The sequence below is a fragment of the Amblyomma americanum genome, chromosome 5 (genome assembly GCF_052857255.1).
Source record: "Amblyomma americanum isolate KBUSLIRL-KWMA chromosome 5, ASM5285725v1, whole genome shotgun sequence".
In the NCBI taxonomy this organism is placed as follows: Eukaryota; Metazoa; Arthropoda; class Arachnida; order Ixodida; family Ixodidae; genus Amblyomma; species Amblyomma americanum.
The window spans coordinates 150,240,770-150,265,989 of NC_135501.1; the positions used below are offsets into that span (position 1 = coordinate 150,240,770).

Sequence of the window (25,220 nt, forward strand, 5' to 3'; positions counted from 1 at the left end):
TCATTTCGATGCATTGCCATTTAATAATGAATCTGGCTTCTAGGTCAACAGTTTCTTTTAGGATTGCTGGTGTTTTATCTCCTCTCCAATATCTTACATTGCAAAGATCTTCCGCCCATTCAAAAACAGGGAATACGCATCGGGTCCTCCATGGCACTTGTACATAGTAACATGTACCTATATCACGCCGACAGGATCCTCCAGCATCCACTTACCAATCCCCCTGTGGTTAGAATGTTTTAGATTTGTGGGCGATTTTCTTTTTTTTTTTGTTGTTGACTGTTCATCATCCCGCCTAAAGCAGGTGGCATCTGAAATTTTAGCTACTGTACAAGGGTGCTTTTCACCGCTGGTATTGACTCATGCAATGACCACTGGCAAAGAGATCTGGTTTCTTGAGAACCTTTTTATACTCACGGACAACCACGTAAGCTGGAGATATTCACCTCGCACCCACAAACTACTTCTGGCGTATAGATCGGCTTATTCGAAACTCGTGAAACGAGGCAATATCAATCTATGCCTGAAAAGTGCCCCCTGTAAGGCTACGCGTCGATTACGGCCTCGTTTACGTTCCCACTGCTTCTGCACGCACCGACATTGAGTCATGTTGCCACGTCGGGTTTAGGAATTATCCAGTCACTAAAAATGAGCGGCGGCTTGAAGTTGTTGCGGAAACGAAACTTTGTTGGTGAAACAACTCACAGTCCTACTTCCTTCTCGTCAACATCGAAGAAGAAGCAACAAGTAAGCACCATTCTCTGTGGCGTACTTTCATCCAACTTTCTGTGACCAGTACAGAAACCGATCCGGCGCTGAGTCATGAATAGCGGCCTTTCGTCATAATCAAAATTACCTGGGGGTAAATGTAAGCGATATACAGGGCATTTCACCTAAGACGTTACACAATTTTTATAAATAGCCTTTTTGAGTTAGAAGAGCGCTTTTTTCGGCACAGCATTGTCAGTGGTGTAGTGCATTAAAATACAGCTAAGATGTGCGAGCTAGCAGGATGGTTACCTAATACTTAATAATTAACTTTTTAACTATTACCGTTAGTCTCATTGATTGTTGAAAAGCGTGTAGCCCACCTTACGTAATAAACCATCCCAGTTTCTAGAATTTCGAAAAATCGGTTACCCTCGCCGCTGTGGCCCAACGTAGCACCCAAATACATGCGCTTTCGATAAGCTTAATTGCAGGCAAAGCAACCTCTCGAAACTCAAGCAAGTTCACGAAACTCGTCGAAATAGCCCAAAATTTTCGGGCCACAGCGCCGAGGGTCGCCGTATTTCCGAATTTATAAAAACTGATATGGATATCATCTACACGCCTCTCAAAAAATAAGGAGGCTATTAGTGATAGTAAAACGGCTTAATAATAATTATTTGTTAACCAGCCCGCTAGTTAGCACGTCTTACATGATTTATGATGTACTACGTCGCTGAAGATACTATGCCGAAAAAAGCGCTCTTCCAAATCAAAACGCCTATTTTTTTTAATTTGTAAAGTCTTAGGTGAAACATCTTGTATAATGATTTCTTGTTGCGTACGTATGTTCTCTTTCCGCCAGGATATTCGCTCTGCCTTGTGTGCGGTTGAGAAAAAGTGTGCAGTCATTCAGTTTAGTTTGTCTAAGACAATGCGTTCATATGTGTGCTGTGTTACACTGTTATTCTCAACTTTAATTCAGTTGCACGTCAAGAAGCATCTCAAGGCACATAAATAAATATATTCTATTCCCGTTCCAATGCAACTCTGACGTCACGCCATGAACACGAATTTCAAACGTCAACGCCGGAATGTAAAAACTTTTATTGGCTCTTAGCGGCAGAAAAAATCGTATCCGATTCGTTTTTTCAAGCAACAAACTCTCCGGTGCTTAAAATTCCCCAGTATTTTCCTCGACCTCCGCACTCGAACACCACTCCAAAAAGCAGCGGCAAGCGCTCCTCAAAAGATTCCTTCCAGCCGTTGCTGTCCGCCAATTGTCATAACGTCGCAGTTGATCCCTCGCACCTACCAGCCCCCTGCGTGGTCAATATCGCAAGTGCAAGGGGAATTGACTGAGACGTCATTACAATCGGCCAACGCCACTGCCTGGTGGGCCTCCTTTTCGGAGCATTTGCCGCTGCGTTCTCGAGTTGTATGCGATTATAGCACTAAAGGACGACGCAGTAAACGCGGGCAGCATCAATGATATAACACCGAAACTAAAAAGGCCCATTCTACCTGCTATAGAACGGCAGCCAAGCAGAAAGCGAAGCGCGCCTGGGTGAGGCGCGGGAGAGAGGGGTCCCAGTCCTGGTGCCACATTGCCGATTACCGCTCACTGCTATCCCCCTCCGGTCCACTTCGCGCGCCACAGGGACTAACACGGATCAACCGCGTTATTTTTAATTCGTGATTATGTTGCTCTGAGGAAATACATTAGGAAAGGAAATTATGTCGGAACGGATTAAAAGGTGTCTGCGTCCTGCAGGATGCCGGCGGCTTTTCAAATTCTAGCGACTTTTCAGTTGCCCTTTTATTTAGCACCTCGGTGGCTTTAGGCCTTTGACCTGCATTTGTTAGAGGTCGCTTCTGGAATGAAACATTTCCGCCAGAAGGACTGGCTCTCACCCGTTTGGTTGGTTAGGCTATCAACGGCGTCTTCATACTTCCCCACATAGTGGTTTCCCGCCGTATTGTAGCCGAATTACTCCGGTGTTGCCGCAAGGTGTTGGCGGCCCTGGTGCCATTCCCTTTGCACTCCTCTAAAAAGAAAGGAGTAAAAAGAGGAATAAGCTGTCCTCTAGCGCTCTCCCTTCTATAAAATTGGGTGCGCTAGAGGACACTTTACTCCCTTTTTACACCCATATATATGGGCGTGTTTGTGTTTAGAGTGCGACCTCGTGAAGGCAGTAGAGGCTGTTAAGAGCTAGGCGTCTGCACCACGTATCATCGTCAGTTCCTCAAGTTCGCATCGCAAATATTCCCCTTTGAACAGTCTTCCGATAGGAACAGTCGACTAGTATGTCGCTGGATTGAATGTTCATCTCACAATCACCGTCCAGTGTTGACCGGGCCCGAACTTCCTCCTGGAATAACTGTACGTTAACAACGTGCCCATTTTCGACACACTGGCCTATAGGATGTAGGCGCTGCTTTCGCACGCGGGGGATGCGATCAGATCTTTTCCCGCGTGAAGTAGACAACCGCCACGCGCTAGCCTTCAAAGAAAAGAAGAAGAAGATTGCTCGTGACAGTGCGACGTTCTTGGCTCCCTGCGATTCCCCGGCTTCGGCGCGGTGCTCCACGGCGTCCGAAACAGCTCAGTTTCTTCGCACAGGTCGAGGACTCCGAACGCTCCAGCGGCCTGGGCACCACGTAATTTCTGCTGCGAGAGCCTCAGGAGTTGCTGCTGCTGTGACCGGTGAGCGCAAGTGCCCAAGAAGGCGTCAGGGCAACGCCGCTGACATACGCTGCCGCGACGCCGACCTGTCTTCAAGTTCGCCGCACTCCTGTACGTACGTTAGAGAGCTTTAGGCGGGCGTAAACCCACTGCAGCTTCGCGAAGGATGCAATGACTGAAGGCAGAGCTGCTTAGCGGGCTCAGAGGCCATGGCGTTCGGTTGCTGAATACTGCATTGCGGAATCGATATCACGGTCCAGTGATCGCAATTTGGAGGAGGCGAAATTCAAAAGTATTCCGTGTTCTGAGCGGTGTTACTAGAGATTCCACAACCCCAGTCGGCCTAAATCATAAAAGAGGTCTACTGCTTGCGTTTCCTTCTTCCTGCGACCTTGTACTTACTGTTCCGTTCCTTCACTCATTGTGATGTTTAAGCATCCATTATTGAGCGTTGTTATTGTGGCTTTTTCCTCATATGTACCATTTCCAGTTTTGGTGCCTTATTTCTGGAATACATAAGTTGACGTATCATGCCCAGACGTGGCAACAGGAAGCTGGAAGAATGCAGGAGCCATCAGCGATCCAGCAGTAACTAAACTATAGTCGTATACAAATCAAGAACGAAGCGCTAGATGCCCGTCAAAAAGGCCCTCCAGCCAATGGCGTCGACTGTTCTTCAGGACAACGCAGTTAATCATTAAGCTGTGACTATTGCCCATTCATTTGCCGGCCCCTCCTATTTCAGGCTAGCAGGTCCAAGGGGATCGGTCAAACGGGAGAATCACGAGGAAGGTTTTGCGGTCTAGTTATTGCATTGATAGAATTGGTTCTAGGTGCAGAAAAAGCACATGGAGGAACAAAGTTGACAGGACAGAGCACAAGACAATGCAGGACAAAGAATCGGTCGAAACAATCGGCTGTAGAGGCTCTTTTGAAAGGCATTTGCTGCTTCACTCTTGACCTCTGTTCGACTATAGCATGTCTGGATTTCCCTAGAAAGTGGCAGAGTGCGCCGGAGTGACAGGGCAACATCAAAAGTGTGATCTTGCGAAGGGTTACGGATGTGGACCCAGTGTAGAAGGGCGCGTTAAGCTCTAACCGAAGGGTCATGCCATTTTGTTTGCGACGGCGCTAGTCTTCTGTGTAGCGATTACTTCTGCTAGAACATAGTCACAAGGTTCACGTGACATCTGACAGTGTCCGAGGAACTGGTTAACCTTCATGCCAACCTTCGAGCGTATACCAGCGATTACCAGTGCCGACTGACTTTCGTTTTGGCACAGGAGCTATTATCCTGCATGTCACAACAGCTGCCATAATGTTCTGCTATGCGTCGTGATATGATGTACGTGGTTCCACAAAACAAATGGTCAGGCTCCTTTGACGTGGGATAACGCACCGTGCCTGTCGTGCCTGTGAACAGGCAGTTTGAAGCACAACTTAAGATAGATGTTTCTGGGACATCTTCAACATTGTGGGTTTTCATTTTCAGGTACAGGTGACGCCAGGACAGAACGCGCATCGGACCGGCGGGCTCCACCTTTGCCGCACCGCAATGCCGACAAAACGGTCGACAAAATCAACGGTGAGTGCGATGCTCAGTGCTTCTTCAGGGCAGCCACTCTGCCCCTTGGCACGCGGACCAGCGTAAAACTTCAGCGCAAGGACATAACGGTCCAGTACAACGGCCCCGCCCCTGTTTTCTTTCCATAGCCAGCCCTCTGTGCCCCTCAAATTTTAATTACCAGATACTCCAAGCGGCTACCACAGATAAACTCGATGGTTTTTACTGAGGAAACAGCTAAATCGAGAGGCACTGCCAGCAGGCCACCCTTACAAAGATTTCTTTCAACAGTCTATAGACTTTCCATAGACTTCTATGAAGTCTATAGACTGTATATGGACAAATGCTAGTGAATAGTCTTTAGGAAATACATATCTTATAGACAGTCTATAGACATTCTATGAATTTATTGCCAAGCCCTTTTAGCAGACTTCTCTATAGACTGTCTTTAGACTATGAATAGACAAATAAATATCTATAGGAAGGAAGTAGAGTCTAAGAAGCCTATAGGCTATCTGCAGACCATTTTTATAATGGAATTCTGATGTGAATCCCCTCTGGCAGAGTACGCGGTGCTCTCTATCGTACTAGCTCCTCCACACTCGACCCCCTCCGTCTATCTTCACCCCGCAGATTAATTCGGTTGCATCTGCCAAGGCTTGCCTTAGAATAAAAGCATTCATTAGGAGAAAAGCATCAAAGTAGTTATCGAGGGTAAATCCTACTTCTCTCGTAGAATTGTTGTATCATATGTCCAATTATGCCGTAATTTTTAGCGCGTTAGCACTAGAGCCCCCACAGCGATTTCGGCGATGTTTGTCTGATGGCTGCTTGATACTGAAGAAACCTTGATGCACCACGTGTAGGCAACGTGACCCTGGGATGTCATCACAGCCTGTGAAATTCAGGGTTCGACGGCAACCCGTCTGGTAAGGCATGTTCATGGCTCAAATTCTTCAAGCGCCAACCAATCTTTTAAAAAAATGACGTTCCGGCCCCGGCTTACGCGGGCCCTGAACAAGGCCCCCGTAAGCCGGGGCCGGAACGTCATTTCTTTAATCCATTGGTCGGCCTTGAAGAATTTCCGCCATCACAGCCTGTCCACCTGATTTTGAGCTAACTGTCCGCTATGTATGGGTGGTCGAGCGGACTAGTTGGTGAATCATGTATGAAAACAAAAACAGCGCAAACTTAAGGCATGGATGGAGAAAGATAGGATGGCACAGCGCTGACTTCGACAAGTTCTTTTATTGCATACCGACACAATATATATATATATATGTATATATATATATATATATATATATATATATATATATATATATATATACATATATATATGCAATAAAAGAACTTGTCGAAGTCAGCGCTGTGCCATCCTATCTTTCTCCATCCATGCCTTAAGTTTGCGCTGTTTTTGTTTTCATGCATGATTCACCAACTAGTCCGCTCGACCACCCATATATATATATATATATATATATATATATATATATATATATATATATATATATATATGTGTGTGTGAAAAGTGGCTGACGGGCTTGCACGGGACAGAAAGATAACTAAGGTAAAAAAGACAGGTGATGTACCAGGGAACAGACTATAATTGAATGGCCAGTAAAAGGAAGACGTCGATAGGCAATAACAGAGTAACAAATGACCATATGCGAGGACAACATGAAAGCAAAAAAAGCAATAAAATATCCAAAAGTCCTTAAAAGCAGAACGATAATAAAATGCAATAATGGTAGGTAGGAATACATTTAATGATGAGTGGCGAGAGGTTGACTGAGAAGAGCAACGCCACTCTCACAAGCCCCACCAGTGGCAGCACCTGCCATCGCAGAGCGTCGGGCACCGCTTAACCGCTCTTCCACTGCGCCTGGAGGGCCATGAAGACTCCCAGCGATCTATGAATGTGAAATAGAGGATGACCAATTCCGCATATATGGGCATCAATCCATTAACCTACCGCGTCATACCCTTAAGGCGGAGCATAAGCGGCCCTTCCAGGCCTAGTGACTGAGGCCCCCACTCACCGATTTTGCCGATCTTTGGCTGAAGGTTCTTGACCTTGAAAATCGAGCCTCGAGTCTAAATCGAGCCAAGAAGTGAGAGCCAGAGTATTAGCGCTCCTAATTCGCATTAGGCCTGACCACGTTAAAACCTCGGTTATCTCTTTTCAGGAATTCCATTTAAGTGCTGCAATTAAGGAATTGTTTCTCCTATTTGCCAACTGTGTCCCCTGAAGGCATCACGTTCCCTTTCTTCATAATTCACAACACATCCACATGGGAGCACTGTCCGAAGATACTAGACCTTATGCGGATGTGGCTGTTAGGTTTAGCACACTTCAAATATTTGCACAAATTTTAACTCTTTGCACTATCTCTTCTTATACAGGAGAATTCAAGCACCTCTTAAATAATTAATTAGGCGAAGAAAGTTACAATCCCACCGGTGATAATAAGTCAATGCCATCGTCAGGCTTTCAGCGGAACAGATGCCTCGTCCAATGACCTACATCTATACACGTCTTCGACGAACGGTGACCACACCATTAAAAAAAAATTGCCGAACTTTTCCACGTTCATTTAGCCTCTGCCATCCTCGATTACGATGTCCTTCCCTTTGCGTCCGCTCTGCTATGGTAAAAAGGCAGCCTACGTTTTAATGGGATTTATTATATGCCATTATTTGCTTCGTCTCGTGCGCGACTATTGCCAGCTCGCATTCATTCTCTAATCAATGCTGCTTGTCTACCATCTCTCCCTCTTCCTGTCTTTCTCTTTCTTCTCTTACATGTGTTGCCTTCCTTTCCATGCTTGATACAGCTCGGCTGTGTGACCTTTCAGTTCAATGATTTATGTTCAAACTATTGTCAAACCGGTAAGCAAATCAAACGAGAAATCAATGCTGATTTCAGCGAAAATGCGTTCGCATGTCGTGTCATATCACCGCCAGCGCGGGCAGCAGCAGCAGCAGCCGCAGTACACCGCTCTTGCCGACGACCTCAAGCGCCAGGCGAGCAAAGCGGAGAGGAGGCAGGCCAAGCAGAAGCCTGGTGTATCCACCGCACTGGACAAGGGCCCCGCCGACATGGCCACTCTGGCGCTGCCCACTACGGAATCGGTCCCCGGCCCGCAACAGCCGCAGCAGGAACAGCAGCAGCCGGTGGCCACGACCGGCCTACCCACGGAAGCACACCGGGCGGGGACCACAGCGTGAGTTGTGAATGGCGGCCGAAATTCTATCGGCTCCCTATGGGGCAGTTTAGAATTCGAGTCTGATGAGTACGGTCATAGGTGTCCAGGCACACTGAGCACTTTGCTCGAAGATGACTGTGGAAGGAGCAATGAATATGACTATGAGTGTGTAGATTACAGTCTTTGTCAAAACTATAAGCCCAATGGGTTTCCTTTCAAGCCGTGTCGCGTCGCTTTTAAGCACGTTTGACCGTCTTAAGCTTGGTCGGGTTGAGGACTTAGTTCCTCTCGCCATCGTGAGATTATAGGTGCTGGAAGTGGTAACGGAATACGTCTACTTAAGGCAGGTAGTCACCGCTTATCGACATCATGAGAAGGGAATAACTAGAAGGATAAGAATGGGGTGCAGCGCATAAGGCAAGTTCTTTCAGATCATGAATGCCGGTTTACAAATATCCCACAAAAGTATACAACTCTTGTTCTTACCGGTGCTCACCTATGGGGCAGAAAACTGGAATCTACACCCTAAGAGATTTTTCATCCCTTTCGAGAAAAGTTGGTCCTTTGGGGACGAACTACATTGCCACAACCATTGCTTCTTTTTAAGACTAACGGTGGAGAGATCAACTGTTAGTCTTGCTGCAGTTTCTCCTGAAACGCCAACTGTTAGCCTTCGTGCATGCTCCCCAGAGAGGAACTGTTTATCCCAAGGGATAAACTGTGTCCTGCAGTGCTGAACGTCTACAAGGGCAGGTAGTGACCACTGATCCGGATCATGAGAGGGAAATAACTAGAAGAATAAGAATGAGGTGCAGTGCATATGGCAGGTTCTTTCAGACCATGAATGGCAGTTTACAAATATCCCTCAAAAGTATACAACACTTGTCTTTACCGGTACTCACCTATGGGGCAGAAACCTGGAGGCTAACGAAGAGAGTGCGACTTTAGGTAAGGACAATGCATCGAGCTATGGAAAGAGAAATCATGAAGGTGAAGTTAAGCGCCTGGAAGCGGGCAGAGTGGGTGAGAGAACTAACACCTGTTAATGACAGCCTAGTCGAAATCAAAAGGAAGAAATGGGCTTGGGCAGCGCATGTAATGCGAAGGCAAGATAACCGCTGGTCTTTAAAGGTAACGGAGTGGATTCCAAGGGAAGGCAAGCTTATCAGGGGCGGCAGAAAGTTAGGTGGGCGTATGAGCTTAAGAAGTCTGCGGGGGCACCTTGGGCGCGTCTGGCAAAGTAATGGTTAATTAGAGAGACATAGAAGATGCCTTTGCCCTGTAGTGGCCGTAGTCAGGCTGATGATGATGAGTATAGGGCAGGCGCAACGCTGCAGTGCTCAGAAGCAGAGCTCTTGGGCTGTGTGCTTTTGACAAGGACTTTGCCTACTTATTATTCTGGACGTCGGCAAAGCGTACTTCTGTAACTTTGCTGGCTCCTTGTCGATGTACTAGTCCAGAAGCCGAAGCGTCAGTGGACACCGTAAGTCTGTAAATTGCCTGTGGAGCAGTCTGGCTCCGGAACGGAGCGTTAGTGTTAAGTCTATTTTATTTTGTGAGTAACGTTCTCGTCAACGTTTTTTCTTTTTTTTTGATAAACTGAGACAACACGCTTCTATATTATTCATTGGTGATTACAGATCCTTCTACTATTTTACACGCATTAGTTTTTCCACGGATTAGTTCATTCTCAGCGCTTCAATTCCATCACTAAACAATAATTTGAACTTTAGCGAATCTTCCATCACGGGAAGTTCCCGTAGCCTGAACCTTACCCCTTTCTTTTGCCGCACTGAGGCGCTCAAACACAGCTTGTTTCCCTTGGTCAATGAGCTCTGGAATTCCCTGCCTGGAAACGTCCGCTCGCTAGCCATTAAAGAGTTTTTTGTGGCCATCTCTTGTTAGTGCCATTTTTTTCTTTGATTTTTACAAGTTTGTATTTTTCTAGATGACTTTTTTTCTCTCCCGCTTACCCCTGCTATAGCCTGAATAAGGTTGCAGTATGCACAAATAAATAATATATACCCCACACACGCAGGCCTGTTGTCCCACCGCTGCCCAAGCCAGGCGACAAGGGTCCCAAGTCCTTGCTGCGGGAAGCCTGTAGCCGACCGGGGCTGGTGGGGGCGCCTTGCTGCGTGGCCGTCTTGCTCGGCGTGGTCGTTGCGAGCCTCCTGTTTCAAAACCGCGAGGCGCGCAAACGGGTCACCTCGTGCCAGACCGAAGGATGCCGCCGCTACAGCAAAGCCCTGCTCGACAGCATGGACACGTCCGTAGACCCGTGCGAGGACTTCGGCCGATACGTGTGCGGACGGTACTCGCACCCCCAGAACATTTCCGTCCTCGAGGTGCGAACGACAAGCACGACGGCGGTGTACGCCTCACAGTTGAAGTCCAGGCTCAAATACTGTGTATTTTAATGTCGTACCAGCTAAGCCTGTTAAACTTATGTTCTACCATAATAAATAATAAAAATAGCGGCCTCATAAACTAGTCGTGTACTTTGCGTAGACTTTGCGAAAGTGCTGGTATTAATTTCCGATACATGTATCCCTCGTGGTGAAGGTGTCATTATCAAGGCGCTTGCTTTCCCGTTTACCCCTTAGAGGCACCAACATTGTCATAACTGATGACAAAAACTTAATGTGATAGTGAATAAATCATTTTTTTATTGACCAGCGTGGTAGTTCTGCTGGCACATAAAAAATCAGCAGAGAGACTTAAGATCGGTTGCGTGCAGTAATTCGAAAGCATTACCGTCCCTGGGTGCATTGACACCCGCCCACACACGCAACACCCACACATACACCCACACGCATGCTAACACCCGGAACACGGTACGATGAAAGGCTGCATCGTAATTTTGATACAAAATTGTTTTGTTTTAGGAAAGGGAATGATGCAATAATTCTCTCTCATCTCGGTGGACACCTAAAGCGCGCCTTAAGTGAACAGGTATAGAGTCTGGGAAGTGATGCAATTGAAGGCGCATATGTAGTAGGTTTGAATCTGTCGCAAGCTAGCCTCCTTCTTAACTACCACACGTAAGAGATACGCAACGAGAAACCGTATGACGACTAACTGTTAAGCCGCCGCGGTGGCTGAGTAGTTACGACGCTCGGCTGCTGGCCCGAAAAACACGGGTTCGATCCCGGCCGTGGCGGCCGAATTTTGATGGAGGCGAAATTCTAGAGGCCCGTGTACTGTGCGATGTCAGTGCACATTAAAGAACCCCAGGTGGTCGAAATTTCCGGAGACCTTCACTACAGCGTCCCTCATAGCCTGAGTCGCTTTGGGACTTTAAACCCCCCTAAACAGACTAATTGTTGCTCCACAATTCTGCTACGAATGTTAACAGGAACACAGGTGCCACATTGATGTCGGCCATTGAGGTGTATATGCGGAAAAATGACATGTATATGATAGTCTGAAACGGCGGTTTTCAGCTTGTTGTGAGCGTGATACGGCCGCCGCTTGATAACGTCAGCCGATATTTTTTTGCCATCTTTGAGATTTTATGTACCATCTCCGAGTACTCAAATCAAGACATGCATGCCGCCGGCTTATCTCGTAATGAGACTAGTAATGCTTTCGCATTATGACTTGGCTGAAGCTTAAAGCGGTACCCTCAGATACATTGCCTCAGCATTACAGATCCTTCCCGCGCAAGTACTCCTTTCCTTTAGCTTAAGCTAGACGAATGCTCTTCAGCGAGGCAGTAGTTCTGTTCCCACAGACTAATGTTTTCTTTTGGGCGAAGGTGTTTTAAAACGTCACATTATAGACCTCAGGGAATTGCTAATGTAATTACGGCCACAGTGGTGCACAGCGGTTAAGCGATCCGCCACTACCATCGCGGCAAGCGGCCGTTTCAAAGGTAGCCACTGTTTGTGCTTCTGAGACCCAGGTTGCTCTTCCCAAGCTCTCGTAAGGCTCATTTCTGCACAGACTGTCTGTCTCTTGGCCTGTAAGGTGACCTTTCTCGACAATTCATAATTTTAATTGTCACCTGCCACTGAAGGCCGGTTGCCCACCGCCCTTGAACCAGGTTTCCCCTTGGCCACCCTGGAAGCTAAACCGCTTTCTTTTTCGTGGCATGAGTGGACAGACTTCGTGTTTCCTCCAGGACGGGACCATTAATGCTATCGATTTAAAATGCCAGCGACCAAGCCAATGTCGCTTTTTTTCCGAGAGAGTGCCTCAACAAGCTTTTAACGCGATTGCGTTAATGCCTCCCGAGGCAGATTCTAGTTAATGATTGGCCGAGAGAAGTCCCTTGACATTACGTCATCGCAACCTGGACACCAAGGCAGGTGGCAACCTGTTCACCAGGTTGTGACGTACCTGCCTACCGTGGAAGGTTGAAATAAAATTCATTCAAATGAATCCAGTGCTGCTGTCTCCTGCCCACCGTGTCGCTCGCATGAGCCTTCAGGGAGCTTTGGAAGATCGACCTGGGTCTCGCTAGCGCCACCGATGGCTGCGTTTGAAACGGCCACCTGCAGGGCCAGTGGCGCATTGAGCATTTACTCGACTCACCCACACACTTATATATGGCAGGCTCAAACGCTAAACACCTTATAAAGCGGCGCTTTAACACCTGAACATTCTGTTCTGCTTATTGGTTTTGTTTACTGGGGGTTTAACTTCTCAAAGCGACACAGGCTATAACGGACGCCGAAGTGAAGAGCTCCAGAAATTTCTACCACCAAGGGCTCTTAGCGTGCACTGGCAACGCACAGTATATGGGCCTCTAGAATTTCGCCTCCATCGAATTGGACCGCCGCAGACGGAATCGAACTCACGTTTTTCGGGTAAGCAGCCGAGCGCCATAATCACTAAGGCACCGCCGCGGCTGTTCTGCTTATTGCTTCATTCTTACTTAGAAGACTAACGTGATTGCAGTCCTGTCGCCTTGCTTTGATCTAGTGTACTGGCAAGAAAGTCAATAGAAACTGTTGATTGTTCATAGATGTTGCAAATCAGACGCTAATCGGCTGTAATGAAGCACGGTCTGTCTGTGGGAACTCAGCCCAGAATTAATTGCGCCGCAGGTTTTAAAGGCATTACGCTGGGGACAAACCAAACGTCAGTTCCCACAGGGTAATAATGGCATGAGAGCTGAGAGAAACTAACAAGGATTCAGTTACAACATGACGTCACCCACAGCGCTTCCATTCTTTTAAGAAGTGAAAGCGATAACTAGGCGCAAGGCGTCAGAATCTGTTCGCTTCCCTAACGGCGCCTTTATGATTGTTCGCCACGAGAACGCGGTCGCCGCGGCAAGTCTTAGAGTGTCAGCTGAACTATCCCGACACCATCTGCAAATATCAAGGTCCATGACCTGTCTTCAACGGTCACATGAACCCGGGTCATGTACCCACTAATCACATACCTATGAAAGGACACAATTACACCTGCATGGCTCCTTCAACTGCTGACGAGGGGAGTGTGTGATACGGCCTGAACTGCTCTTCAACAATATTTTTATTAAAGCCATCGGCCGTAAGATCTTTCCGTCGCTCGTAAATGTTCCCGCTCCAAACATATGCTTCGGGGCATTCTCGCTGATCGTATGCGCTGTGTGGGACTGCACAACTCTCAGGCAGCCTTGCGCCGCCACCAGGACGACCTAACGCGGCCTGCGCAGAACGCGAGCCTGATCGCCACGGGCCAGAACGAGCTGCAGAGGGCGTGGCGCTTCTACAAGTCCTGCGAGGACGTCATGGAGGCTGGCACTGACAACGTGGCCACCGTGGTGAGCGTGCTGGACGACGCCGGCATCCGCTGGCCCACGCCGTCGATCGCCGTCGTGAACGTCCTGCGGGCCATGGTGGTACTCGCGACGCAGGTGGGCTGGCCCAGCATCTTCGAGTTCGCTGTCCTCGATGACGTCGCCAGGGGCAAACAGGTAAGGCAAAGGCATCCACGATGAAATCGACTTTTTTTTCACAGGGACACGTTTTTAATTCGTTTAGCAAAAACCCTGAACAGGAGTTGCTTTGATCAAGGGATGAATAACTCATTGACATGCTAGACGTAATGGAAAGATTTTGAGAAAACTGTATGGCTTATCTTCGAAGTCGTACAACTGTGTTCCTCCTACTCCTGGATCTCTAAACTATGGTACTGATTGGTTAAGCCTCGCCGTACCATCGCTAGCCCTCCAGGCTAACTTAGGTACTAGAGCGACTAAGCCACACACGTCCCACAAGAAAGCCTTATTTCCTTTGTCAACGTATGAATGAGCTCAAGTGGTGGTTACTCAGTAATTAATGCTCCCTGGATGTTAAACGTTTGCACAGCCAATCCGTAGCACTATACTGATGGATGTGTTTTGTCCGGTATGTACCGACAAACATGTCCAGCAAAAGATACCACGACTGCACGGAAAATTCCGCCGGATTTTGGGGCTCCTCTAAGCTACACTCGTGGAAAAGGGGCTGTAAAAATAGCGAGTGCGCCTTCTTCCGCGGTTGCAAAATTTGGGGCGAAGGTGCCCTCGTCATTTCACACTCGGCAGCAAATTGGAGTCGGCGTAAATACATCCTCTTTGCTCCAAAGCCCATCCTGGAGTTTGTGACGTCGGTGGCACCCCAGGAAGCACTATAAAAGCTATGCATCTATAAGAGGACGTAACCGTTTGACTGTGCTGGACAGCCAGCCATTTCTCTGGCGCTGCAGCCCAGTCATTGCTACGGAGAACTAGGCAAAGACGCATTCTACCCTAATCTGCATTTACTATAATCATGTTTCATTTGCAGTTGCATCATATAACATTTTCGCGTGGTTTGCTATTTACGTTATGCAATCAGTTTCAACTTTATCCGCTGTTGTTTGTAAATATTGGATTATAGGATTGGAATATAGGGGTTTAACGTCCCAAAGCGACTCAGGCTATGACGGACGCCGTAGTGAAGGGTTCCGGAAATCTCGAACACCTGGGGTTCTTTAACGTGCACTGACATAGCACAGTACACGGGCGTCTAGAATTTCGCCTCAATCGAAATTCGACCGCCGCGGCCGGGATCGAACCCGCGTCTTTCGGGCCAGTAGCCGAGCGCCGTAATCACTCAGCCACCGCGGCGGCTTGTTTGTAAATATTGATTTTTTGTAAGTTTGTAAAGGAGGTCCCCAGGCAGCCATTTGCTTTGGGACATCCTGTTGTGTTTGTCAAATATGTGCATGTACTGATTGTTGGTTAAAACTAAACCGGTTCTAACTCTGAAAGTCCTCAAGGTATGGATATCGCAAGACATCCATAAATTCAGAACCAGAAATTCAGAATGAGAAATTCATTTCATCACATGGTACATATGCAATGCTGCGGGTGCCGCTAAATAGCCTTCTGGAACCTTGTCGAGACCTACACCCTACTCAAATACTAACAGCCTGTTCATATATTTAAACACGATATCGAAGTTCGGTTTCAAGCATAAAATTGGTCATCATTTCCAATGGTGAAAAGTGGTGAGAGGTCAGGCGCACCTAGCTTTCGCACTTTGCTCTCGCTCAAGAAAGTGTACTCTTTGGGAAATCTATATTTAGCTCAGTTTAGCTCAGCTTTTTTTCAAGCAATCTAAGCGCAATCACGATTGGCGTGCTCGCAGGTCAAGGTAAACCCGTCGCCCCTCACAAAGACCATGCTGCGGCTTCGGTGGTGGCAGACAATAGACAAGACCGCCTACAGCCAGTACTTCGACATGCTGGTCCGCAACTTCAGGCGCGACTCCAACTCCACCAGCGAGCTCACGTTAGACGAGATGATGGCCATCGAGGCCCGCCACTTGAATGTGACTGCCTTCGAAAAGGCCGCCGGAGAGTTGGTGCGACACTTGGAAGATTTGAGGCGTACTTATGCTAGTGCTACAAGCGGCTGTTTCGCTACCACCACTGCTACTGCAATTAATACTAATAGTACTAGTGATACTTCTATAAATATTACATCCGCTATACACTAATACCGCTATGACTGCTACTGCCGGAGCGCCTACGACTGCTGCTCCTACTACTTTTACAGCCCCCGGCTCGACTTGTACTTGTACTGCTAATTAGTATGAAAAGTTCCTGCTTCAACTGCTGTAGAAAGATACTTTTCAACTTTTTTTAATGCTACTCCACTATATCGTCAAAACTGGCTGGCCCAACAAATGCAATGGCTTAATTTATCCCTCACAATGACGACATTGCGAACACAGCTACAAAAGGCACCACAAAGGTTGCTGTTGTGCTATGAACCTGAGGCAGCTGCCCGTATATTAATTACATTCGAATCAGGTGTCGTAGTTAGGACAAAATGAGTTTTCTGAAAACAAGTTTCATCACTCTATCTTTAGATAGCGCAACCCCCCGCCTCAGATTCGTGCAACCGACACGCTCGCTGCCCATATGACTTGGCGGCACGCTTTGCCTAGCGTTGTGTATCTTTTATAGGTATACCTTGCTGCTTCTAATACTACATAACTAATCACCATTCCATTCAGCTGAAGGCATATTTCTAGCAACGACGACTTATTTTGGGATCGTAACATTTCTCAGCAATCTATTTCAAATTAGCCTAGAAAACCCGGGATAACCTCAGCTCATTCAGACTAAGGTGGACCTGGACGAAGACTCATCTGCACTCGGATTTTTTTTTACCTCCCACTCAGGCTTGGACAGTCGTATCTCCGAACTGTTGGGTGTCCTCATTCCCAGCCTGACAGTGGGACTTCGAATAAACCGGGAAGTCATAGCGCACAAAGGAACACGAGTCAAGCTATGACTTCCAGCTTAAGAATGAATCACCAACATGCCCAAACCTATCATCTGCTTTAATCTATTCCGACTAAACTCTTGCGGAACTTGACGCACTTCATTTCGCGGTCAGTGTGATGTTTACTGACATGACAGGCCGACGTGGCGGGGTCTCATATGTTCAAATACGTGCACTCGCTGAGGAGGACACCCATCTCACTCAAACTTCTTAGCACTCAGTCTTAATGAAAATCAGGCTCTCTTCGGCTGATTAAAGCATACGCTGGCGTAAGCATAAAATATTACTAACTTCGCAACATGGATGAAACTGACTTGTACACATTGTGCATCAGATCTGTTTCGATAGCTGCCATTTCATCTGAAGATGTCCACTCTTATTTTCCATAGATACTGGGCCCTTCACGTCAGTATCTGTCCTGTGGGATAGAAATAGGGGTAGCGGGGAGTAAAAGCGTTGACCCCACCCCGTGATCACAAGCAGTACCAAGCGCACGCCGACCACGGAGGGCCTTCTTATGTGGAACAAAAGAAAAACACGGACTGGATGACATCAAATGCCATTTATCTCTGCAGCAAAAATAACACTGGATAGGAAGAAACCAACCTGAGGAGCTGAGGTCTTCAGATTTCAGACTCAGACCATTTTATTTCCTTTCAGTTGAAAGTGGAAGACGAGGCAGAAGGCATGGAGCCTGACAAGGCCTCGACTCCCATTCTTAGTTCGGAGCAGGCAAAACTTCAATACATTTGCAGGGATTTCTCCTGATGAAACGGTGTACCCATAGACATAAAATATTAAGTACATATGAACACAAAATGTTGGCTGTCGATTAACGCAACGTTCGAAAGCACATCAGAGGATCCGCGACAACACACTGGCGAGAAATAGAAACCGCTGGATAACATGTTGACAGAAACATGGAAGAAAAAAAATTTTTCGCAAGAGTGGTGATTTGCATGGGCATATGAGTGCAGCTATATACAAAAGATATCATCAGTGATCATTAGGAATACTTCGTACTGTAATTTTAAGGGCTTAAATGCTAGCGTAATATCAATGTAGGACTCATGATGGTTAAATAACTTTGTTGCTTGATAATAAACATCCTGTCTCCAATAATTTGTTCTCACTTTTCTTGTTTTATGTGTATGGGTTCGAAAGCTATAGTGTGGCCATATATCTGTAAATCTAGTGTAAAGTTTTTTTATGGATTAATTGCATTAGTTTAGAATAATACACTTTGTTGGCCGGTAATATATCATGTCTTAAGAAGAGTGGCTGGGTTGGTAGGTCACGTATCCTACCTCTATAAATCTCAAATTGACGTAGAACGCTTTTTTGCAGTACGAGCAGCCTGTAGTAATTTCCTTTAGTCGTAGTGCCCCAATCTAAGATTGTGTAAAGTAGACGTGGGTAAAATAACGTATCATATAAAGTCTTTTTCAGCCAGAGAGGGATAAGTGGAGCTATACGGCTCATACAGGCCACAGCACGGGAAAGATCAGTTAGAAGGTGATTATTATGTGGAGTCCAGGATAGATCTTCACTGAACCAGACACCTAGAAATTTCTGAAAATGTACCTGTTAAATGTGTTCAATTCTGAATTTAAGTGTGAGGCTTTCCTTAGTAACTTTTTTGACTGGTTTGAAAAGTGAACTTTGTTTTACGCGTATTTAGTTGCAGACTATTGTCCTCGAGCCAAATAGATAGCTGAGACAGGTAAAGATTAGCTGCTTTTTCTAGGTCATTTGCGTGTTTACCTGTAAAAAATAAACTAGTGTCATCAACAAAGGCAGTTATATCAGGTGTGTACTTATTATCTGTGATATCATTTATATACAACAAAAAGAGCGTGGGACCTAGTATGGAACCTTGAGGTACTCCTAGTTTTATTTCTAAGTTTTCAGAGTGCTCTACTTTGAGGTTATGAACTGGTATCTTAATGACAAATAGCTTTTAATGAGGTCTGATGCAACGCCTCGAATTCCATACCCGTGAAGTTTCTGAAGCAAAATTTCGTGGTTGACAGAATCAAAGGCCTTCCGTAAATCAAGAAAAATTCCCAAAGTAAACATTTTTGCTTCAAAATTTTTTATAATTAATGATTTTACATTCAGCAGGGCCTCTTCAGGTGTCTTGTTTTTTTGGAACCCGAATTGAAATGGTGAGATTATATTTTTGCAGGAACATAGTCAATCGATTATTTATAGACTTTTCGTATACCTTTGAGAAAGCCGGTAACATTGAAATTGGTCTATAATTAACGAAATCATTTCGTGTTCTACCTTTGTGTATAGGTACCACTTTAGCTATTTTAAGCTGGTCAGGAAAAGTTTCTGTTGATAGAGATGTTTATTAAATGTGACAATAGAGGAGTTACTTCAGATGACACATACTTGACAGTTGAGACTTGGATGTCATCGTAACCGCTCACCGCATTTGGCTTCAGTTGCTTTATGATTTTGTCAATTTCTGGAGGTATGACGGCACTTAGGACTATAGAGTTTGTTTTTGAGCCTACCTGTGTTCTTTTGTTGGCTAGGGATTGAAGGCACAATGCTGTATTAATGAAATACTTATTCATTTCATCCGCTAACTCTTTCCCGTGGAGAACAGCATTATTCACCAACATCTGTTCTACTGGGTCAGAATTTAGGCGTTTTTCTCTGAGGGCGTTGTTTTGTTTCCATATTTTTGCAGCATTGCTCTTTGTTTTTGAAAACATGGTTTCATGATATTTTAACTTCGCCTGTTTGATGTCAGCATTTAATTTATTTCAGATTTTCTTGAAATTAGCAAAAATGTTTCCGTCTTTAGTGGCAAGAAATCTGTGAAACATTTTGTTCTTAGCTACTATTCTTTTGTATAGTGCATTATTAATCCATGGTTTCTTTATTTTCTTGTTACGATTTTTTTATTTCTCAAGGGGAAATGCAGAATCATAGCAATTTCTGAATATTTTTAAGAACGTTTCATCTGGTCTGTTTGCTTCATATTCTAGGTATACGGGATACCAGTCCGCTTGCTGGATTAAAGCTCTGAAATTATTAATTGATACCTCATTAATACTTCTATGTTGAAAACAATTGCCGTTATGAACCTCATGGGATAGGCAATGCGTGGCGAAAAAAAGAGGTAGGTGATCACTGATGTCACAGGAGAGCGTGCCAGAAACGAACTCTGAAGTGTTGTGGTTCGTGACACAAACGTCATTGGATGTAGAGCAACTGGGGATGATTCGAGTTGGTCCTTGTATTGTGTTTTCGCATCCGTACGAAGCAACAAGATTGTTGAAGTCGTGTGAATAAATGTCTTCAGACACTGTATTAATGTTGATATCACCCTTGACAAATAATGGTTTTTGATAGGATTTACAGTATTCCAGAACCACCTCGAACTTAGCTAAGAAACAGCGCTTGTAGCCAGTTGGCGGTCTGTACACAACCACAAGTATGAAATTTTTTGCGTCAATACCCAAGCATTTAATATCACAATCTGAATCGGTAATGTCATCAATTATCTCACCTGCGAACTGGCGCCGCAGGCAAACAGCAACACCACCACCTTTACCACTTCTATCCGATCGTATGCACGAGTAGTTTCTAATTTGGGGCGAGGAATCAGTTTTACCTAGCCATGTCTCACAAAACGACAACGCATCAAAATTTACTTGTAGTTCATCAAGATAACTAACCAAGTCATCGTGTTTGTTTCGAATGCTTCGTAAATTCAAGTAAAAAAGAGAGAAACATGGTTGGAAAATACTGAGCTTTTCCTTGAGTGCATCGCTTTCAATACAGTCATCCATTGACATGTCTGGCACAAACTAACAAATGAAATTGATAAAGCAAAAAACTGGGGGTACAATCACTGAATAAGAGCAATGCCATCTTTTGCAGCAATTTGAATGACATCAGACGATTCATCCTTGCACGCAAAAATTTTTCCCCCGCTTTTTCAGACAAACTTCCATTTAGCTTGCTTTTTCTTTGCAACCGGACGACAATATTCTTATCACTTTGCTTCATTGTCGACACTCTGTGGAAGATATCGATATCTGCGTCATTAATGTCCTCACCCACCAGTTCACTGATTTTTTTTTACAATGGTAGCCGAGCCATGATCTTCTGGAACACCCTTAATTTCCAAGTTATTGCCCCGACAGTACTGCTCGAGCTCATGAAGGCGTTTTTCAAGCCTTTGGTTTTAGACTTTTAGTTGCTTATTTTGTTCAGTGAGGGCTTGTATTTCCTTTCTGAGGGCCTTGACATCGCTGCCTATTTCCTTGACCTCATCACAGGTGTCGCTACAGAAGCGAGTGCTGTCTTTTAGTTCCCTGATGTCTGCACGCATTTCTCTGCGAAAGTCTGCTAGCAGTTTCTCGATCTCGGCTTTCCCTCCCATGATTTACATTGTAGAGACGCGGTAAAGACAAACCGTTCACAGCCAAAACCTTTCGCTGTGTTCGGCAGCTGCGCAACACAACCTACTCATTAAATGTGCTAATGAATTGCTTCGTGCTCACCTGCGAAAATAGATGCAGTTGAATGCAACCGCTACATGCGAGCACTGCTGCCGAACTGGACAGCAGTTCCGCAGCGGTGGGCTTAAGTAGCCAGCTGTCGCTCAGGTGGGTCCAACTGCGCAGTCTCGGGCGCCGTCCTCGGTGGTACCTCGGGGATTCGCACTGATGCCTTTCAGATACGATGGTCATTTGTTGTAGACGGCTTTCCAGCTGCTGTGTGGCAGAGGCCTGCGAAAATAGATGCAGTTGAATACAACCGCTACATGCGAGCACTGCTGCCGAACTGCTCACCACCAGGGTTACGAGCGGATGTTCGCCGACTATAGGGCAGGGGAGAAACCCCGACGCCGGATGGGACGAGCTCGCGGGAACTGTTCTCGCGAAGCTTCGCCCCGGTGGCAAAAAGAGGAGTGCCGCGACAAAATGTACCGTCGCAAAGAGTTCCCGAGGGCAAAGAGGGAGGAGGGTTGTTCGCGACCGCAACAATCACGCTGTCTCGATCGCTATATAGCGTCACTGGGACGCCCTCCGCTGCTTGGTAAGGAAATTAGAGGAGGAAGAGGCCGACCAACTTTATTTTCAGAAAGGAGCAAAATATCCTCAAGGGTAGACTGCTACTTGTTGAAGAGTCTGTAGACGTAGCGCGGCGGTCAAAATGTCGTAAGGATTTGTCTGGGGTGGAGAAAGAATGAGGCCTCGGATTACTCCGGCAATGTCTGGGGGAAGCGCAGGCACAACGTGGTGAAACTTGAAAGCCTACGATGTGATCCGGGCTCTCACAAAATTTCCGTTGTCTTGCGCCAGCCAGAGGTAGGGGTCAGTCGGCCTGAATTTCGGCAAGCAAATCGAGACAGGGGAGACCGCTTGGGATGCTCCAAAGTCGTGTGTGGCTTGCCGGGAGTTGCCGGTGGGCTCCATTTACGCCGCAGTTAGCCGACGGTTGCCAAGGTTCGAATGACCGTGGTCAACAAACATTTGTAGACGTAGCCGGCTTCGTGTTCACGTTAAATAATTATGTAAACACACGAAAATGCAATGTACACGCAAAATCTACGAAATGAACTGCATTGAGCATTAAGTTCCAGACATCCGCAGCGAGCAAAGGACAGCAACCGACTGACTCGCAGTTCTCGTGCATTTGCGGCGCGAAGAGGGGATCACGGACGGCGCCCGGTGTGGCGCCGTCTCTCCGTCCCGTATTAGCTCCTATAAGCACACGGGAGGAGAGCATTACGGAGAGCTCTGTCCACTAGCCATTATTGGCCAGCTGGTAGCGCAGCTCAAAGACCGGCCTCCTGTGAGGAATGGGATGGGTTGGTCTGGGGGGAACTGCCATGGGTTGGGCATTCCCACAGGCAGAGCATGAAGGTGGCCTTGGCCGCCCCGCATGTTCAGCAAACTGGGAGAGTCAAGGTAGGGTTGTAGCAATGAACGAAGTCTAAACTTGCCTGCAATTCACGCCAGACTGCACTGTATTTTGGTTTGGTTTATGAAGGTTTAACGTCCCAAAGCGACTCGGGCTATGAGGGACGCCGTAGTGAAGGGCTCCGAAAATTTCGACCTCCTGGGGTTCTTTAACGTGCACTGACATCGCACACTACACGAGCCTCTAGAATTTCGCCTCCATCGAAATTCGACCGCCGCGGCCGGGATCGAACCTGCGTCATTTGGGTCAGCAGCTGAGCGCCACAACCACTGAGCCGCCACGGCGGTTCGCATTGTATTTTGAACCTAGTGTATGGTGGCCTGAGGGGAGGATGAAGCGGCTGTTTTTGTAATGATGATGGCAAGACGGGCGATTTGGTGATACATACTTAAGCGAAAATAGCGTAAAAAACGAGAACACGGAAAGAAAACAACAGGACCAGCGCTAACTCACAACTGAAGCAAGATTGAAAACGGCACGAAAAACGTGACAAGATGGGTGTCTGATCTTCCCGGGTCCGGAGGGACAGTCCTTGAGCCAGCGCATGAACGCGCTGACAACCGGGAATCGCGGTATGCCCAGAAACCCGTGTGTGGATTATCTGTTCAGTAAGCGAGAAGCAGCACACACTGAACCAACTCGCCCAACAATCCTCCCTTTTCACAACTGAAGGCTTATTCACAGGAAGCAAGGAATATAAATAGTGCAAACAAACAAGATAGCAAAGCTAACAAACGTGTAACTACGTGGAATCGAGGAAACGAACCTCAATGTCATGCAGGCAAACCAACCGGCTGCTAACGCACAATCTGTGTTGCTTTCTTTCCTTGTTGTCCTCGTCTTTTGAGCTATTTTCGCTCAAGTTTGTAATGAGTAATGATTTCGTGGTATGTAAGGACAGCCCGCGATGTTTCCTGCGTGGGTTTGGGTGTCTGATTTTCCGGAGGGGCAGTCCTTGAGCCAGCGCATGAACGCGCTGATAACCGGGGATCGAGGCATGCCCAGAAACCCGTGTGAGGGTTATCTCCTCGGTAAGCATGCGTCCTGATGCGAGAATGCGTCGGCCGGGTGGTGTCATAATGCCTTGTTCATAGTGACTGTACGCAACTTGGGAGTCGGTGCAGATTTCAGTGACGTTGGGATCTTGTGTAGCGTGTATTTGCGCCAAGGCGATGGCCGCGTCCATTTAGAGTATCCTGTGTAGTGTTAGGTGCAAGGAAACTAGAAAAAAGTACACCGCAAGGAAACAAACCCCAGAAGGGACGGAATGAAGCGAGCCTCGCATTGCGCAGACTTTTATTGTCATAAGTCCCCTCTAAGGACGAAATTTTTAAGCATGGTGTCTTTGCCGACACCGCCCCGGAGCCATAAAGCCGAATCTTAGCAATCGTGTTAGGTGATCGAATAAGGTCAAACAGAGGTGCCTTACCTTTCACTTCGTTTACAACGACTCGTGCTCTCCAGGTGTCGTTCAACGACCGAAGCAACCCGGCAGTCGTGAACGCAACCGAGCTCATTAAGCGCGCACTGTCGCAATACCGGCACTGGAGGACGCTGAAGTTCGCTGCAGTCAGGTTCCTCACAAACAACCGCGACGTGGTCTGGGCCGTGCTCAACAGCAGCACCTACGCACCGAGCGAAATTGAGCTGGTCCTCGGCTGGCACGTGGTGCAGTACGTGGCGCCTGTCACCAACCGCGAGCTGGCCACGGCGTACCACAGCATCGGCGCGGGCACCATCGACCCGGTGCAAAAACACAAGGTGGGTGGATAACGGGGATGGAGTGGCCTCTTATCGGAAGGGATACACGGTTTCTCTATTGCGTTTGGCGCGTGTATAGCGCATTGATATACAAATATTATGTGATGCTCTAGGCGCAGCCAAACCAAGCATCCCAAAGGCGTTAAACCGAAGCACTCCTCTATGACCTCCCTCGTAACCCAAGTAAGCTTCCGGGACCTTAGACCCCCCCACCGCCAAACCATTTATGTCAGTTCAGGCAAATGGTAGTTTCGGTTAGTGTATAATTTTCGGAGTACTCACAAGGCCTCGGACTCAAATATTTTGTTTCTCAGCTATGAATATCAGAGGAAAGTGCGTGACTTATCTTTGATGAAGGCTGTTTTTTGTTAGTATTATATCTTAAAGACGTCGGGCTGAAATAACTTCTTCCTCAGCTATGAAGATGAGTGCAAGGTGTCGATATTGTGTTTGATGGTTTATTGCTGCGTATGGATGAGGTTGGTGAATGGCTCTAAAGGGCCTGTCACACTGCGCCAACAGCCGGCCGATTCGGTCTGCCAAAACCGTGTCGTCATGATGTCTGGCTGCGCCGACAAAAAC

General features: G+C 46.8%; 1 protein-coding gene across 1 annotated transcript in view; it reads left to right on the top strand.

The window, feature by feature from the left end:
• Positions 1 to 3,282: 3,282 nt before the first annotated feature.
• The window catches only part of LOC144134258 (endothelin-converting enzyme-like 1), a 31,757-nt gene continuing 9,819 nt past the window's right edge, over positions 3,283 to 25,220 (top strand). Inside the window, exons 1-7 of the mRNA XM_077667213.1 lie at positions 3,283 to 3,505; positions 4,887 to 4,979; positions 7,926 to 8,185; positions 10,206 to 10,515; positions 13,773 to 14,078; positions 15,778 to 15,993; positions 24,342 to 24,638. Coding sequence (XP_077523339.1) covers positions 4,950 to 4,979; positions 7,926 to 8,185; positions 10,206 to 10,515; positions 13,773 to 14,078; positions 15,778 to 15,993; positions 24,342 to 24,638 — 1,419 coding nt within the window. The 5' untranslated portion in view covers positions 3,283 to 3,505; positions 4,887 to 4,949. The remainder of the gene's footprint in view (positions 3,506 to 4,886; positions 4,980 to 7,925; positions 8,186 to 10,205; positions 10,516 to 13,772; positions 14,079 to 15,777; positions 15,994 to 24,341; positions 24,639 to 25,220) is intronic.